Source organism: Vitis riparia, chromosome 4 (assembly GCF_004353265.1).
Source record: "Vitis riparia cultivar Riparia Gloire de Montpellier isolate 1030 chromosome 4, EGFV_Vit.rip_1.0, whole genome shotgun sequence".
NCBI classification, from domain to species: domain Eukaryota; kingdom Viridiplantae; phylum Streptophyta; class Magnoliopsida; order Vitales; family Vitaceae; genus Vitis; species Vitis riparia.
Genome location: NC_048434.1, coordinates 23,744,752 through 23,764,764, shown reverse-complemented (window position 1 = coordinate 23,764,764; position 20,013 = coordinate 23,744,752). Strand labels below are relative to the sequence as shown.

At 31.0% G+C, this 20,013-nt stretch overlaps 1 protein-coding gene across 1 annotated transcript; it reads right to left on the bottom strand.

Moving 5' to 3' along the window:
- Window positions 1-11,918: 11,918 nt before the first annotated feature.
- Window positions 11,919-13,529, bottom strand: LOC117913426 (transcription factor MYB54). Its single transcript, XM_034828401.1, has 2 exons — window positions 13,317-13,529; window positions 11,919-13,016 (listed from the first exon to the last, which is right to left on the bottom strand). Exons 1-2 carry the CDS (start codon window positions 13,510-13,512, stop codon window positions 12,262-12,264), a joined length of 951 nt encoding a protein of 316 aa, XP_034684292.1. The 5' UTR covers window positions 13,513-13,529; the 3' UTR covers window positions 11,919-12,261.
- Window positions 13,530-20,013: the final 6,484 nt, after the last annotated feature.

The following is a 20,013-nucleotide window of genomic DNA, read 5'->3' as shown; positions in this document are numbered from 1 at the left end:
AAGTTACAAAAAAATTGTACGATGAAAAACTAATTTTTGGAAAAGTTTTTTAAGTCACTACTTATTTTTGTTTTATTTTTAAAAGGTAAAATAAAATATGAAAGAAAACTCTAAATGTGACTCTTGGAAAGGAAAAACAAGTTTGTAAAAACTGAGTCTAGATTCGAGGGTCAGGTTATTAATTGGGAAGGTACGATGAAAAATCGTAACACCCCTTTAAGCCCTAAAATTAGGTCTCTACTAATCAACTAAGGCAAGTATGACGATCAACTAGTTAATCAATGGATACCAAGGATGATCATCATGATAATAAGAGGTAAATAACAAGATAGATTCAGGGTTGTACCTTAACGACAAGCTTAGTGCATAATGATAAGTGTAAAATATCTCACATGTATATTAAAAAATATATCAAAGTTAATCAATATCAATCATGCAATTTACTTGAATTATTATCAAAGAAAATATCATGGTTGTTAGGTTCCCACCAAGGCCTAATTTATTTCCATGAATTCATTTTATGAACTCCATCTTTCCGATGATCATATGGAAGGATCATTGAAAGTTGGAAGAAATTACATTATTTTTGGAATTAGAAAATTTATTCATGATTATTAAAAATCGAAAAAAAAAAACTATTAAAAACAAGGAAAATAAAAAAGGTGCATGCTAGAATGAAACTTGGCAGCAAAAGTTTTATTAAAATCTGGATTTTGTTAACCTAAGGATGAAATTTAGAATCTGAGATTTTTTTAATGAAAAAGGTTTTGAAAACCAAATTTAAAACAGGTAAGATTGCAAGGAAAAGAAAAGCATTAGAAGAATGATAGTGTGCACCAAGGTGCCCATGTATGGCCATGCAGGACTGGAATTCAAGGTGCAACTGAGACTACACTATTGGTGTTGGTAGTTGCAACTTCAGGGAAAAGTGTGAACTCCATAATACTACTTATTGAACCATCGGTTTCTATTCCCATTGGTAGGTCCCCATCAACTATACCATTTAATCTCTCCTAGAAAACTACATCCCCAAATCGTAATAGCTCAATGTCTTCAGTAAAATTTTGATCTACACCTCCTCAACAAGCTTGGATTGGGCAAAACATTCCTTATGTCTAAAATCATCAATTGATGGCAATGAATCAACTTCAAAATGCTTGTCATTGTCCTTTGAGCAATTGTCCAAATCAAAAGCTTTTTGAACAAGACCTAAGCCTTTCCCTTTTGCAATTTGCAATCTCTAGGGGAATTAGATCATGTTGGAATATTTATATAGATGAATCGAAATTAGGACACATTTTTTCCTAATGGATGCTATTTATTTCAAAGGATGTGTCTAATATAGGTGAATGGAAATTAGGACACATCTTTTCCTAATGGATGTTACTTATTTCAAAGGATTTATCTAGTATTTTAAAGGCACGTCTCTTCTAATAAGTCACCAACAAATCTATAAATAGGGACCCCCTCCCTCCCCATTCCTCATTCATTCATTCGTTCTCTCCACTTTTTCTCCTTTCTTGTCATTTAAAACATTCAAGTCCTCTTTAACTTCAAGTCTAGTCATTTCTCTTTTCTACCAAATATTTGGTATTCAAAAGAGTACAAATTACCAAGTAAATCATTGTTTCTTGTGATTTAAAGTGCTAATATCACAAGAAAGTAATCGTTGTATCCTAAGAGATGATTATCAATAAACCATAAGCACCTGAGTGAGACAAATTCGTCCTAAGGACATAGAATCAAACTTTAGCCTCATTCAACCTTATTTGTGAGTTTCAATTTTCTATTTACTTTATTTTATTTGTATATTTATTGTACACACTTATTATCTATATATTTTTTAGCGATTTGGATAACAATCTTAAGATGAATTTTGTTTTTAGTTCTAATTTTATTACAATTGATTTTTTTAGTGAAGATGGATTCTGCATCTTCTATTATACCTTTGGCTACCTCACATGGTGAGAAACCTGAGAAGTTCACTAGGACGGACTTCAAGGGGTGACAAAAAAAATGTTGTTCTACCTTACAACCCTAAATCTTGCTCTGATCCTATATGAGAATGCCCTTATATTAAAATATGGTGAAATTGGTGAACAAGTGCAAACAATTCTGGAAGCTTGGAATCATTCTAACTTCCTGTGCAAGAATTATATTTTCAATAGTTTGGACAACACATTATACAGTGTGTATAGTCTAATAAGAACTGCTAAGGAACTTTGGGAGTCCTTAGAGAAAAAAATACAAGACAATTACTTTCAAAGGAAGTTATTTCCATTTATTACATCAAATCAAAGAACAACCTTGAGGATTCTCTTATTAAAGGTTTGACAAGAGATAAAGTTAACTACTTACTAGGGGAAATGAGATTAAAGCCTATGACCAAAAAGTCTTCATAATGGTAACCCAACCTAATTAACAGGAGATCCTAAGATCTAGGTTCAAATGAACAACTAAGTTATGAATGACTAAGAGAAACACTAAAGAGATAATCTCTCTTACCTATTTCTATGATGAAATAATGTTTTTTTTTGCAACATTAACTATGTTAAGTTTTGCTTTTAATAAGTCCTATAGCTTGGAAAATGAGTGGGGTATGGCACGATACTCTTAATAGGAATCACCTATGTGAGTGTGAAATGGGGTGGTTTCTATGAGAATTTTTAAGGCTAAAATTCTCTATAGCACCCATGAAACCAAGATCTATTCAAGGCCAAAATGAACACAAACATGAGAATCAATAGTGATTTGGAAGGGAATTGTGTGGATATTATTGTCTTGATTTACATCAATAGCTGAATAGTTCAAGATATCACGTTCATTAATTAATTAGTAAATCTGATAATATTTCACTAAGGAATGTTCAAAGTCACAAGCTATCTATCTTGACGCAATTACTTTCCAAGTTGTACTCTGTTGATTGATTAGCTTGTCATTTGCATTTTTTTTAAGACAATTTTCATTCATGTAGGGGAAGTCACAGGTATATCTAAAAAAGTTTGGCTTGTGGCATATAAGATTTCTTTCAGGCATAAAAAGGTTCGGTATTATTTTTGGACTTAAAATGTTTTTAAAATGTTTTTAAAATGTTTTTTGAAAAATAGGAGATGCTCAAGTGGTTTATCTCACTCAAGCGGTTAGCCTGCTCAAATGACATGGAATGCTCAAGCAGAGCACTCAAGAAGTCCAAGCCTACCCAAGTGGTCATGAAAGTCATGTTGAGTTTAAAAACTCATTTTGGATGAATTTCACTCAAACTCTAATTTGGAAACTTAAGATACTAGGACTCTTTTGACTTGTGCCTATATATACCTCTCTAATAACCCCTTGAGGGTTAGAGATTTGGGCTAAAAGATTAAATATCGTAAGATCTAAGATTTTAGAGACCTCTTATTCTTTTGATGGACTCCTTGAGAAAAAGACTCATTATCATACCATTCATGATCTCTCAATCAAGGATTTGGATCTTTGCATTGTTGGTTGAAGACCCAAATACCTTCGGAGGGATCAAATGATCTACTAGGGAGTAATACAAAGTTGTTGTGTCGCAGACGTGTATCAAATTGTAGGTACTAAAGTGTAAGTCTTTAGGGTAAAGCAATCAGGTAAATCTGTGTAACTTGATTTTGAATAGTGGATTTAGATTGGTAGGTCTTAGACCTTATGGTTTTTTTTTTTATCTCCACAAGTTTGTAGGGGTTTTCCATTATCTATTTGTTTATATTTGATATTATGTTTTAAGTGCCTAGATTAGGTTAATTTGATTAATTTGAATATATTGTAGGGCTTTCCTAAAAAGTACATATATATTTATACTTATAACTAATTATTAATTAATTTGTTGAGATTACCATTGAGATTGTTAGGTTGGTTATTTTGGTGGTTATTATTATTGTCCTTAACATATATCAATATATGTTGTTAATATTTAGATATCAATTAATCATAAAAATCATATTTTTATTTGGGGTGAAATCTTGAGATCAAGTTTAAACATATTTTATAAATAATTCAGTTAAAATTTTTTAAATCACTCATTCACGCCCCATTTCCCCATCTAGGTGTTCCCTATTGGACTTTTGGTTATTATTCGAGTGGTATTTGAGCAATAATTAATTAATTAAAACCCACATAGGCTAGATTAAGTAATCCAAACCTAATTTAGACTCAAGTCACTTAAGCCCACATGGAAGCCTATATAAACCCCTTGAAGAGGGTTAGGGATTCATTCTTTCTCTCATATGTTTTGAGATTCCAAAGAGGTCGAGAAACCCTTGCCACCCTCTAGAGAGAGAAAAAAAAACTCACATTTCCCTCATACCAAGACCCATGGAGAGAGAGATTGGGTGAAAGATCATTAAGTAGATGAGTTCTACGATGACCATTATGGTTTCAGTCTTTATCAGATGGAAATTGATCTAGGAACATCTAGATCACATGTTTGAGCATTCTAACTTTAGATCTACATTAATAATGGTTTTTAATGTCATTTGTTTTTATTGCGTTAGATTTAGAAAAAGCCTAAGATAGATGCATGCACCCTACATGATCCAAGGCCAAGAAATAGAGAAATCCAAGGATTCCTAGCATAAAGCAGTCTTACCCCCAAGCTTATCTAAAATTCATAATGTATTCCATGTATTGGCTTTGAAGAAATATGTTTTTGATCTCTCTCATGTTATGAAATTAGAGTCTATTTAGATTTTGCAAACTCGTGAAGAAGTATTAATTTAGATTGTAGATACGATGGATAATATATTACTTCATGCTATTATCAAGTTGGTAAAGGTCTAATGGAGCAATCATAGTATTTGAGAGGCTACTTGGGAATTAAATGAAGAAATGAAAGAAAAATATCAACATTTATTTCAAAACTCAGGTATGTCAAGTTTAGAGGACTAAACTTTTGTTAAGGAGAAGAGGATGTAACACCTTGAATTAAATTTTAGGGGTAGATAGGTTTTTTTCAAACTAAAAACCCTAGGTATAAATTGGATTCCTTGACTTCTTTATACAAAAACACTTTTTGCACAAAGATTAGAAATATCAGAGAATGTAAGGCAATATAGGGCTGAAGATTTTGAAGCTTAGGGTTTGAAGATTGGTTTCTTTAGCTAAAATTTTAACCCTTAAATTAATATTTCAAATTTGTTAAATAGTTTTGAAGAATTTAATTATTCTTTTAGAAAATCTAAATCTAGATTAAGGTTTGATTTATCTATTTTTAAATAAAAAAATAGAAAATATATTAATACAGAATGATTTATTAATGGAGATAAAGAAATTTCAAATATTCAGTTAAATAGATCTAAACAATAAAATAAATAATAAATAAATAAGTAAAATAAAAGAAATCATAGATCTTGATGTGGAAAAAAATAGTAAAAAAATGGTTACAATAAAAGTGTGTGACTATGATATTGGATATGATAAGAAAGAAAGAAAGAAAAACACTATGGTGTAATAGATGATGTGGTGTTGGAGTAGGAAGTATAAAGGACAGCTTGCATAGGGTTATTGTACTTATGAAAAAAAAAAAGGGTTATTTGAACAAGTAGATCTATTAAATAAAAAATACATATAAGGAAATAACACATGTTAAAATGTAAGAATTAAGAGAGAACGTGAGAATGTGTTTGCTTGTATAACTTGGTTATAGGAAAAGAGAGTGAGATAGGGGAAGAAAGAAAAAAAAGAAAGAAAAAAAAGTTACACTATGTGTATGTGATGGAAGATTGTATGCATTGGGGGTAAAAAAAAGATAATAAAAAGAAGCAATGGGTGTGGTGGAGATGAAATGTTTAGATTGTAAAGGATTGCAGAAAATAATTTATAATAATATAATGAGAAAAAATGGCTTCAATGAAGATGAAATATTATGTTATGATGGTATGGGAAACAATAAAGTAAATATGATGATTATTATGTGCACAGATTGTCACGCCCCAAGACCCACTCCAAGGGCGTGACGGTCATTTCACACCTCAAACCCGAAGGCTTAAAGTATAATCTGACCCAAACAATCATATTGTAACTGGATATTACCAATTACCAAATACCTGTTCAGAGTAGCAGAACAAAATCTAAAATCCTCAAATTCAATTTCCAAATAACTTCCAAATATCAAATGATCCAAATGAACATAACTAACAGTTAAAACAAAATCCAACATAAAATCCTAAGTCAAATTCTAATGATGACTATTCCTCAGCCTAGCCATCACTCCTCACCCGAACTAAGAGTACCTGAAAAATTTTCAACAATTGGGAATGAGCTCACAGCCCAATAAGGAATATTAATACAATTCATGGATCAAATATTTTCATTTCAAATAGGAGATATCATTTTTTTTTTCATCAAATATCAGAGTTTCAACAATACTAATATATTCAAAATTCAACCAACCATTTTTATATCAAATTCAAACACTTTCACATAAGATTCAATCAAATCCATTCAATTTTCATTACTCTGGTTATCAAATATCAAATGCCCAATTAGGTGGGACTTTTCAAATGGGTGGCTAGCCTTAAATTGTTCCTGGTGGAAGGAACCAAACACTACTAGTACTAGTAACCTCTAACCAAACCCCTAGAGGCTGGGGTCCCAATCAATTACATTCCCACCATGAAATGTAAAGGTCAACTATTATATCCCGTTGACAGGGCCGAATAGTCAACTATTATATCCCGTTGATAGGGCCGAATAAACCAGAGTGATGTTTTTGTTCAAGTATTCAAATTTACACAACATAATATCTCCATATTTTGTGTCATAAATAAACAAAATATTTCAACATAATATTTAGTGCAAAACAGTTTGATCCATGCATGGTAACAAAATATCATTTTCTTTTCCACAATTCAAAATAACATATAAAATAATTTAATTTTTTAAATATTGCATTAACTTCCCTTACCTCAAAATGTGCAAAGACCTTGAAGGAAAAAAATACCCTGAAAAGTCTACTCCTCACCTAACACAATAAAAAGACCACTATTACTATTTACCTCAAAATATAAATCTGATAATCCTAAAAAATTTCTAAATGTTAAGATTAATATTTCTGATTAACAAAGTAATAATTTAATTACTCTATTCCTTATTTAATTAAAATTAATAAATTCTCAATTTGTTTCTAATAACACATTACTAATTTAATTAAATTACAATTTTATTTCATTATAAAATTCTATATATATAATATATATATATTTTGCCAAATCACTCATTCTATTTATTATAAAAAGACCATTATTACTATTATCTTATTTATTAATCTAAAACTAAATATTATTATTACTCTTTTCTTTTTTTAATTATCCAATTCAATAGTCACCCAACCATTACTCATCTCGGGTACACACCAAAAAGCAAGTTGTGTTTTTTTTTTTTTTTTTTGCCTAATGATGATTCATTATATATATATATATATATATATAAAAGCCTCCATAGCATTGCCGCGCCCTGTGTTTTGTTTTTCCATTGCCATCCATTATATATATATAAGGGCTTCCTGGCACACGCACCTTTTGTTTTTTTTTTTTTTTCTTTTGTTTTTTTTTCCTTCTTTCCTTCCGGTGTTGTGGACACGCGTTCTCATTTTTTTTTTTTTTTAATTAACCCTAACCTAAAATCAAAACTTTCCAATGAATTTTTTTTTTTTCATCTAATAAAATTTAAGATCTCCTAAATTCCAACAATAAAATCAAAATCTTAAATTTTTATTATTTTGATATTAAAACGAATTTTAAAAAATAATCTAACCCTAATCTAGATTTGGGGTTTTCCAAAAAAAATATATCTAATGTGTTTGAAATTAATCAATGAATCTAAAATATTAAACTAGGGGTTAGATTCTTGCCTATAGAGATCTGTTCTTCAACCCTGAAATCTGAGTCCAACCTACGTTCTCTAGAATTCTGCGAATATGAACTCTATTCAGAAAAGAATGGAAAGAATAAAATTTTTAATTTATACCTAGGCTATTTATCCGTAAAATTACCCTTTTACCCCTCTTCCTTTTTATTAAAATAATTAATTAACTAAATTAATTATTATTAGTAATTTCCTAAATTACCCTTAAAAGAAAATGCTTGGGCGTTACACAGACAATATGTAAAAAAATAAAATAAAAAATTACAACATAATTAGGATTGTTGCTTGGATAGATGACTCTTGGTTTAAGTTTAAATGAGGAGAAAAGTAAAATTATAATAATTATTATTAAATAAATGGAAGTGGTTCTTTATGAGATTTAGTTTAAACAAAAATAAAAAATTATAGATTCTTCGTATTGGATTTAAGAGCAAGAGTTTTAAATTAGTGTTTGTAATTAAGAATATTAATATTAATACAAGATATTATTAGGATTGTCAATTCATAATTTTTAAATAAATAATTAATAGTAATAATTATTTTCTTATGTTATTTTAGATGAGGAGTAATTCTTTAGGATTAAATTAATTCCTCAGGCTTTTGAGTGCTTCTACAAGGCTAGGAAAATTAATACAAATTTTCTAAAAGAAGACGATATCTTTTTATATGTTATTTTGAATTATGTAAAATGTTATTTTTGTTTCTATGTATAGATCAAATATATTTTACATGAAAAATATATGAAAACATTTTCTTTTGTTTATAACTAAAATATATGGAAATATTATGTTTTTGTAAGTTTGAATAAATGAAATAACATATTTGGCTCGAGTTTGTTTGATAGGGAATGAAACAAAGTGTTTGACAACGTGTTATAATTATTAACCCTTTTTTTATCTTAGTCAACAAGTTATAAATGTTTACCTTTTGACCTTAGTCAATCAAATATAATAGTTTATTTTTACATTTATTAGTAGGGAATATAATTGTTTTGAACCCCAACCTCTAGAGGTTTGGCCAGATGTTACTGATATTTGGAATGTTTAGTTTCATTCACCTTAAAATGAACAAATTTGAGGCTAACCACTCATTTGTAAAATCTCAACTAATTGGTACCATTTATTATTTGATAACCAAAGTAAAAATATTTAGATTACATTTTATTTGGATTTGATATGAAATTATTATTAACTTAAATATGAAAATATTTGGTTGAAAAGTTTTGGATGTTTTAACATGTTTGAATTGAAAAAAAATTATGAAAAAAATTAAACATTGTATTTTTTATTTGTAATCATAATTGAAACTTTTTTTTATTTATGAAATTGTATTAATATTTCTTATTATTCTGTTGACATTTTTTTTTTCAATTACTCTCAGTTCGGGCGAGAAATGATGGTTAGGATGTGACTTTGTCTTTATTAGGGATTTTTTTTTTTTTGCTTAAACTTTTAATTTTGAACATTATTTAAATGTTAGAATTTAATTACTATTTCAATTATTTAAATTTGAAGTTGTTCATATCTCACATTGGATACGAGAAAAAGTTTTTAAAACTATATATATATATATATATATATATATTTCTCTTAACCTTGTAAATGTGTTTTAAAGTCATAAGAGTCATTTGGATTCAAAGTAAATAATATCTACATAGTTGGGAACGGGTCATTACAAATAGTATCAATCAATCATCGACCCTAGTGTAAAGGTTTGTTTGGCCCTATGAAAGACATTTGTTTGTTTGACACTACAATCTCATGGGATACAAAAAGGACATTGTGTTAGCATGGAAGAGGGGTAATGTGATATCTCACATCGAATTTGAAAAAAAAGTTTCTAAAGTTATATATGTATACACTTTTCTTAATCTTATAGACATAGTTATAAAGACTTTTAGTTATAAAGACTTTTTGGATCCAAAATGAACAACATTTACATGGTCAAGAGTACGTCGTTATAGTAAGAATATAAGACACTTGTAACAATTATTATGAAAATATATGAAAGAAATTGATTTCCTTTTTTAAGGTAAATGAATGGGCATTCTTTTTTAAACACCCTCTTAAAAATTGAAAGGGAAATGCAAAGAGTTTTCTTTTGAAATGAATTTTAAAATGAATATTTGGGGAGCAAAGGGCTTTTTATTTTTCTATTTTTTGTCCCTGTGGAATAGGAAGTTCCTACACAATCAATATTGGGGTTCGAAAGGAGGGTTACACCCTATGTACCTTAAAGTTTAACGTGAAGTTAATGGTGGTTCCGCATGGTCTTAGATAGGAAATTTTCATTTTAATTGAGTTTGTGATCATATTCTAGTTGCTTCTCAAATTTTAAAAGGCCATTCATCTCTTGGAAAATGCAATTTTAATTTGCCATTTCTTTTTAATATTTGAAAATACATGCATAAGTTTTATTGATAATTAAGATAGGTCGCAGGTCCTCATAAGATGTTGTAAATAGGTATAGTTAAAATGTTAATTCATTTGAAGATTACAAATCTATAGCTGAAATTGTATCCAATAATTTGTTATAGATTAAGAGTCTGTTTGGTAGTGATTATAGGAAGCGTTTTTAATATTTTTAATACTTGAAATTTTGATCATTTAAGTATTAGAAATACTAGAAACACTTTCTAGAATCACTCTCAAATGCACTCTAAATTGACCGACTGATGATGGTTAAAATAAAGTAGCAAAATAAGGATATAAAATAAGTAATAGAAATTTTATATCAAAACACTGGATAATTGCTTGATTTTTTTTCAGTTAAAGTCTTCGGATTTGAGATGTGAAATGAGTGTTATACCCTTGAAGTAGGTCTTAGGTCATGAATATACAACCAAGCCCAATACGTAAGAGTGGTCACTAATAGTCTTTAGAGTACAACGCATATGGAATGCATATATATATATATATATATATAATGGAAAATTGAGATGCATGCAATTAATAGTGTTAATAAAGTCCTCCTCTCTTGAAAGTCAAATGAGAAATAACTAGAGAGAGGAACAACCAGAGGAGGAGGACTTGGTTGAAAAGTGTATAGAGGGTTCTCTCAGGTGAGAAATGAGCTCTCCAGGTGTAGTGGTGTACCCACTTCTCAAGTACTCATCTTTGAATTTATGTGCGTATCTCTGTGATTTTCCAACATATCCGCTCGTATTTGAATTTCTGTCAAAAGCATGGATCCTAGAAGAAACTGTCAAAGTTGCCGACATGGATTGATATTTTAAATTCGACAAGGCTTCATTAATTCTCATGCCAACCTTGACAATATTCAACCCCTGGGACTCCATAATCCACCAATCTATATATATATATATATATATAAAGGACCAGTACTTGGATGGAGCTCTGAATGGTATTTGGTTGAAATGGTGGTTTACTCTCCAGTTAAATCAATGTCCACTGGATTTGATCCAGTTGAAAATAGGTCTGAGGTTTACCAACTCAAACCCCAAGAAGAATATGTACTGTGCCATTTGGAAATCTTCAAAGGAGTATGTAACATGCCTATTATTAAACTTCTTTGTTACTTGATGCACCCCATAGCTAACTTCTTCTTTCAGAGTTCTGAAACTTCGATCCAGATGCTAATAATGCACTGAATACCTTTGATGTTCATGGTGTTTCCATCTGCCCAGACAAGTGTGCAGGATACTGCATGCATGTGTCAATTCCATTATTGCAAATAGAACAATTACTATGTATAAAACATTGTTCTTCTGAAAGATTTTTTGACTTAACCTTGATCATAAACCCTCGAAGCATGGGAATGTTTTTAACATCACCAATAGACCAGACCAATGACGAACCCGTCATTCGCTTGATCACAAAGAGATTGATTAATGGAACATGTCAGCTATCAAATTTTAGGACCAATTATCAAATGAACTTGCATGTCACCTATAAAGGATGGAAAGCTTGCCCAAAGGCCTCAAATATGAAAACACAAAATTTGTTTTATTGTAATAAATCCTTGGTCATTAAACATATGGCATGATGTTCTGTACTACGAGCCGCCATGAACAGAAACAACTTAATTAATCACTGGCATACATAGAACAAAATTTAGCATCTCAGTCATTACATACTCTTCAGATGAAGGAATTAAAACAAAGAAACAAACAGAGCTTGGTGATTAAACCGTAATTAAATTAAACATTAATATTGCAGCTCTAATGATATATGTATGTATGACCACAAAGGAATGTTGGAGACACCTCTGGGTGTTATTCCTAAAATTCCAGTTAACCAACCTTAAATTTAAAGGACATAGGCAGCTACATGTATACGAAAATGAGAAGAGCTAAAGGTCTAAGATTATACCAGCTGACCAAAAGAACTACTAAGTCATGAAGATCATGAGTTCCCCTAACTAAGAAGAGCTTCCAACACCAAGAAAATCGATGAAGGGAACATCCGTGCTCTTGATTGATTCTTCTTGCTTTTGCTCAGTAATTATTCGCAACTTGGGAAATGTTGTTGAATTATCACTGAGTTTCACTAACTTGCTCTTCATCGCTCCATGGATTCCCCGATCATCGCCAAGGTAAGGCACCCCTAGTGAACTTAAATTCCTGTAACTGCCATAGCTGGAAGAGTTAGAATAGTAAGAGCTAAGAGATTGATCTAAACCGTTGTGTGATGGCTCTTTCGAACAGGAAGAAGAACTTGCACCAAAAATCTTATCAAGCCTCAGTGAATTTGGATTATTCGTTGATCCACTGTGTGTCCATGAAGGCAACGACTTTGAGAATGAAACTGGGAAGATTCCGTTTCTTTCATGGTTTTGGAAATCCGGAAACCCTAATTTAGTGTTATACTCTAGCTGGGGCCTGGAGAACTTCAAGAAAAAGCTACTAGGGTTTGTGTTGGAGTCATTAGGATGATCTTGGCAACTTCTCTTACTGCACTGCCTCAACCTTTCTCTATGTCTTCTTGCCATGATAACATGGTAGTGATTCTTCACAGCGTTGTCGGTTCTACCGGGAAATAGGCGAGCTATGAGAGACCACTTGTTTCCATGAATCCGATGAGCTGCAAGGAGCCTCTCTTCCTCTTCTTCCGTAAATGGTTTCCGATTAATTCTGGGATCAAGTTGGTTAAACCATCTTAGTCTGCAACTTTTCCCTACAGAGAAAAAGGAAAATGTGAAAACCCCATTTCTTAGAACATGAGTAATAGAGTCCATGTCAGGTATAGGACAAGCTACCAAATTTTGAGACAATTTGAAGGTATGGAAGATTGCCAAGCTTGAGTTCATCCAGTAAGAAAATAGAATTTAATTATTGATAAAACAAATTTGATCAGGATCCAAATTGCTGGGAGGCTAAGAGACCTATTGGGTTGATCCTAGAAAAATCAAGTAAGAATACATATGAAATTGAAGATTGAAGATAGAAGATGGTGTGATAATTAATTACTAACTACCTGATCTTCCCTCAAGCTTATCTGCAATGGAATTCCAATTGTGGGGGCCATACTGGTCGACGAGTTGCCGGAGTTTCTCATCTTCAGCAGGCCTCCAGTGTCCTCTTTGGCAATTCCTCCCATCATCGCTGCTACCGCCGGCAGAATCCTCCATCGGAGAGAGACTCCAGGCACCAAACTGCATAGCTTGTGGCATATGATCAAATAATGATATTATTGAGAGAAGAAGAAAGAAGAAGAAACAAGACTAAGAGGAATGAATACAAGTACAGTGAGATAGATAAGGAAGTGGGTTGGTCTGAGTCTTTAGGGTATTGGATGAAAAGTCCCTTTTGTTGGTTTTACACGACATTTTGCGCTTATATACATGTACTTCGCACGTAACATATGGTTTTTATATGTATATAATTAACCCTTTCGTGTACTTCCATTGGACCTTCAAATTTCCAAATAAATTCTCACCTATTCTCCTAACTTCCTTAACAACTCTCTCTCTCTCCCGGCCTTCTCCCTCTCCCTTTCACTGGTACACCATATATGTCTATGGTTCTATATATGGTTAATCCAAATGGTGAGCTTATTCCATGTGATAGCTTTATCCAGGCCATTTCATACCATATATGTTCTTCATTAATAATGCCTTTGTAAATTTGGAAGTTTTTTTGTTTCAGTGCAGTTTATTAGGGTAATGAAATGGGGATAGCTTATTGATTTGTGTAAGATGGGAGTTGGTAAACTGGTTGCTGTCAAACCTGATTGGACGGATCGAATGACAATAATGTTACTTCAATACATGCATATATATAATTATGGTAAGTCTTTTAATTAAAAACCATATGGTATGTTGCTTTCATTTATGTACACATATATGCATATGTGGGGAGCTGAGGCCCGAGTTACATGTCAACACCTGCTGCACTCTGAGTTAATGGAACTATCATCCTTTTTAAGGCCAAACAGATTGCCCATTCATAACAAGAAAGGCTGGATGAACAGACTGCAACAAGTGCTAGGTTCAGCTGGGTAAAGATTATATATATAGAAATACATGTGATTAAACATACATATCATTTTCTGATTAATTCAAACCGCGAATCATTCAACTTGTAATCGCATGGATCGTAAAAACAAGTCGAAACACCCATCTACTAATTATTTTTTTTCACTTTGAATCTCATACCTTGTCCCTATTCAGAACTTCAGATTTATCAACACATGAACATATGCTGTTTCAAAATGATAAGCCATATTCTTTTACCTATTTTTAGAAAAGTTAATGTGTAATTAATGATAAACAAAGGGTTATTAGTACTCAATTTCAAGGGGTGGAAAAATAATAAAAAAACAAAGATGATGTAGCTATCAGTTCCTAAATATGAAAAAGGTGCTTGGTTAAATCTAACAGGAGAGTAGTTGTTGTTTAAGCACGGCATCATGGGTAGAAGAAACTCCAAGAAGATGTTGTGTCTTCATTTCTCAACATTCATATATGTGGATGTAAAGTCAAACAAAAGAAGGTTAATAAAATGCTTTCTTGACTGATTGAGATTTTACACCCCAAGAAATCTGACTCTCAGCTTCTGTCCTTCCAACTAAATTAGTTTAACACAGCTTATCCTTAACCAACAACATTAGTATTAGGCAGTCATTGTTATCATCTCTTCCTAAAGAACAAGGTGAAAAGAAAAAAAAAAAAAATTCAAATAAAGAATTGTTCAATAATGGTGGAAATTGACCCACCCCAAGACCCTTCTTTAGTATAGACTTCTTATGACATCTGAGGCACTTCTTTTGCTGATAGTTCACAGTATATTTTGGTGGATTTTGATTTCAATATGTTGATTAAGGAATTGGGAAACAGGTGACAAGAGCAGTAAAGCTTCAAAAGAACCAAAATAACCGGTATCACATTGCGATCTTATCAGACCTTATTGCTCCTATGAAAACCATATTCTGCTGTAATTTTGAACATTTTAAGAAAGCATTTTAGCATATTGTTGCATTAAAATTTCCACTTTCTTTAAAGGGTTTGATTCTATCATGGTACTGGAGACTTGTACATAAAATCATACGGACAATAGGGCAGCAACTCAAAAAATATTCAAGAACTGATAGCCCAAGATCTTGGTTGGCTTGGATTGTGTTGAAAGGGAAATTGATGGTCACTTATGCCGGATTAATTTTGGTGGACAAATTTGCACAAATTGGGGAAACCCGAGTGTAATGGATTGTTGCAAGACCGATCATTATAATATATTTATGTTCAACATCTGATGCTTAGAAATCAATATCATTTTCAGCAACATATCACTGTATGATTAACTCTTGGCAACATACAGCAATAATTTGACATTTTAAATATATGATAATTGGTAAATTGCTTTTACCATCTCTTCAAGATTCCGTACTTAAAACATTTCTTCATAGAGATGCCATCTTAAAGTGGGAAAGTTTACATCAAAATGTAAAAATCTGGTCTTCTTCTTTATGGAGAAAGAGAGAGGGCTGCTGAAAATGACCTGAAACAGATGTGTATATATATATATGAATTACTAGCTATTTGATGCATGGTTGAAAAGCAATGTCTGCTCTAACAAGTAATGTTGTTAAAATTTCAACATGGATGTCTGCATATAGGTGAATGTGGCATGTCATGAAAGGCGTTCTAGATGGAAAACCAAGAAAAGCTTTTCTAGTCTTCTTCATCCTCCCCTTTTTTCTTTTTTCTTTTTTGACTTAAAAGATGTTTAGCTTCTAATCTCTTGTGCTAGTTAACATGCATGAATATATAACAACTAAAAGTGTTTGTTTTTATTTAACTTTTTGTTTAAAACAATTTGCTTTTTAGATTTCAAATCATTTGTTTTTGTTTGTATTTTAACTTATTACTTTTTTTAAAAAAAAATTTTATTGAATAGAAAAAGACGAAATATTTAGCATTTTTTCAATAGTAAAAGTAACATATTAGTTTATTGTTATTTCTTAATACTTAATAAAAATAAAATATTAAGATGATATTTGTTTTTTTACTTAATTTTAAATAGAACTTAAAACTATATAGTGCTTAAAAATGTTAAGTATTAGATTATTTGTTTTTGTAATATTTTATTTCCATTAAGTATTAAAAAGTTAAAATAAAAATCAATATGTTATTTTTTCATTAAAAAAAATCAAATATTTTGATATTTTTAATTCGGTCAAAAATTTATAATTAGTCATAAAAAAAAGTAGAAAAAATTACTTAAAATTTTAAAATAAATTGTTTTCAACAAAAAAAACTAGAAAAACAAACGCCCCTCTAAAAAACAAATAACTTAATACTTAACACTCTTACATGTTATTTAGTTTTAAGCTCTATTTAAAAATAAATAAATAAAAAACAAGTGTTTTTTTGTTCAATTTGTACTAAATATGAATAAAAACTTATACAAGAAAAATATTATTTATTAGATTTCAACTTTTAGATAAAAGTAAAAAATTTAATTTTTCTTTTATGTTTAATTAGATAAAATATTTGCAATTAATAAGAATTAATTAAAAACACAAATGATAATACAACATTTGAGATATATCTATTCAGATTGCAGATAAAAAAAAATAAACATCACCCTTAAATAATAAATAAATAAAAAGGAGAAAAAAATAAGTAAATTTTCTTGTTATAGGGGTAAAAAATAGATATATTTTTACTTAATCAGTTCCTTCCATGACTTAATTTGTATATATATATTAAGTGGGTTGCAAATTCATCCTAGTTGTTGCAGTTTTGTGGTAAAGAGAGTTGCAGGGGGGTGAAGATACCTTTCTAAATCCAATCATGAAGCATTAAAGTCAAGTAACTCCTCACACAAAAATAAATAAATATGGAGGCAAGGAAAAGGAAATGGAAAAGGAAAAGGTGATAACAGAGTATATTCTCCATGGATGTGCAGTTGTGCACTTTGCCTTTTTGTCTTCTCTTCATGAAAACTTTCAAAAACAAAAATTAACCTCAGCCTACCCTACCAAAAGCAAGTCCATTTAAGCAACATATATATGTGGAAATATACTCTACTCATCTTCACTATTTCTAGATAACCCATTCTTTTCCCAACCACACCCCTTTGTGAGTTGTGACATCAACTAGCACTTGAAAACCACCATCAAACTTTCTATTATATATATGCATATATATATAGACACACAGACACTTTCAGCATCAAAACCCACTACCATCTTCAATGGCATCCCCTCAGCTTTTACTACTGATATTAATTAAGCCCCTCTTCTGCAGTACCTGTGGCCCCCCCATATCTTATGCTTCCATTTCTGCTAAACATTTAGGTTTAATTTTTAGTAACTTTTCTCTATGTTTCATCCCATTTTTGTTCTCATTTAATGCATTTTGTTGCATGCTAGCTACAGTGGCTTACATGTTGGCTGGCTGGCTGGCTACCCACCTAGCTTTCTCTAAGTTTTGTTTCAACATGGAATAGTAATTCATGATCAACTTTCCATGTTTAGCATTGTTAAGCACCACTGAATCACTGATAAATTAAGTACTGTTTCTCTTTCAAGAAGATCTGAGTTGGTCATGAAGAGATTAGGGTTAATGATCAGCATGTCAAAAATTTTGAAGTTCAGTTGTAACCTGTCTGTGTAACATTTTCTACCCTACAACATGGTACATGGGATTTATTGTTTGGAGAGTTTCTTAATCGTTACAAAAACTTCCGAGAGTGTTAAGATAAAATTCTCAACCATTGATTTCAGACTTCTCAACATGGTATGATGGAAACTGTATGCTTAAGGTTGATATCTACTTCATATCATCTTGAAGTACAGACTGAATCAGGGAAAAAATTAATGATCTTGGATTAGAAATTGACACATGGACCTACATAAATCTGTGACAAAAATTAAAAATCCCTGCAGGGGGCACCTGATTGGACCGCACATGCAGACACATATTTCATCTCATGTGTCAAAATGGGCTAGTTGGTTGATGATTTGACCCGGAATCAAGCTGATTAGGAGACTAATAATATTCCATTCCCCCAAGTCATTAAGCACGGTTCTTTTGAACAGTATTTCCAAGGAAATATTCTTGGAAGGTTATGATCGATCTGACCTCCAAAACAAGATCAACATCTGAACTCTGAAGTAACCCGCACGGAAGGACCAATATTGGTTTGATGGGATTGAAGTTTCTTGTTGTTCCATGCTTACTCAAACTAAACCCATTAAAAATACAAGTATATATAAGAAGAAGAAGAAGAAGATGATGATGATGATGATGAGTTTGGTTTCACCGCCATTTTGGCAACAAGAATATTATGCTGAATGTGATATTCTTCAGGTTGCAGCTTATGTACTACTGATTGAGACAGGTTGTGGGTATTGAGATAGTGGCACAAGAAAATGACAGTTGAACAACCTTCGTGGTTTCCTCATCCATCCATCACCTTCTCTCATTTGCTTATAAACTCATTTATGATTCTGTATTTCTACTGACTTATTTAATTAGAAGGCCAATGAATTATTATGGTCTGGAAGAAATTAGGTCTTTTTTTTTTTTGGGGTGGAACATGGTGTTACCTTATTTGAATTAATTTTGATTGAAGCAAAAGGAATGTTACTATGTATAGACACTTTGCCTAGAAACTAATTAAACTAGGACATGTAAATTTATATATAGAAGATAACGGAGATGATATATATATATATATATATATATATATATATATATAAGGAAAATTTATTATTTTATTAAGTTTCTATATGAATATTCATAGAAATTAATTAAAATAGGATATTATTTCTTTTATTATAAGTTCTAAAATAATTATCATCATATATTATTTTTCTTTCTATTTTTTTTTATCGTAAATCAAATGTAAATATTTGGCTTATTTTTTTTTTCTTTTTGTCTTCTTGGTCCTTTTCCGCTTTATATTTGTTGGAGTTGGAGCCCAAGTCAAGTCAGGTTGACCCAACCCGATAGATGGGGGGGAGCGATTTCTGAGAGTTGGAACTGTCAAAAACTACCCCACTAAATATATAAATTAAAAAAAAAATAGATCTCACTCTCTCACTTTCAAACTCTGGCTTACTTTTATTTTCTTTGAAAATAAAGATAAAGAGAACTTAAGAGGAAAAGTTCTCTGAAAAGTAGGTAGAAGGTTTTTATATTATAAAACGAAGTGGTTTTCGATTTCATTGTGGTTCCATACACAGCCTATGATGAAGAATTGAATGGTGAAATGATTTTTTGTTGGATCCTGGATTTTTCAAAAGGTAATAAGAAATTTTCAACAATATTACTTCTCAATTTTCAAATGAGATGGTAAGAAACATCTCAAATCTTTGGTTTCACTCTCATTTTTCGTGAATTAAATATAGCCTTAATTATATCTCATTTGGAATCAATATGAGAGAATGTGATTAAAATGTTTTTAGTTTGTAACATTTTTATTAGTAGAATTTTCTAGTGATAGTGCTTTTAAGAGAATCACTCATACTTGGATGTTGTTGGAATTGGGTTTGGATGCCCAAGTGACGCAACCCGACTAACCCAACAAATGAGAAATAAGATAACAACCTTTTTTTTTCTCTCCCTCGTTCTCTTTGAAAGAATCTGAAAGAACAAACTTGCGAAAAAAGTCATCTTTCTTAAATTTTTTTTCTATTTTTCTCTGTAAAAACAAAGTTCAAGACA

Excerpts from the sequence above, each read along its gene's own strand:
- LOC117913426 (XM_034828401.1), bottom strand. The coding sequence starts at position 13,512 with ATGCCACAAGCTATGCAGTTTGGTGCCTGGAGTCTCTCTCCGATGGAG. Across the intron at positions 13,017-13,316 it reads TAAGCTTGAGGGAAGATCAG|GGAAAAGTTGCAGACTAAGA; the intron begins GTAGTTAGTAAT and ends TTTTCTCTGTAG.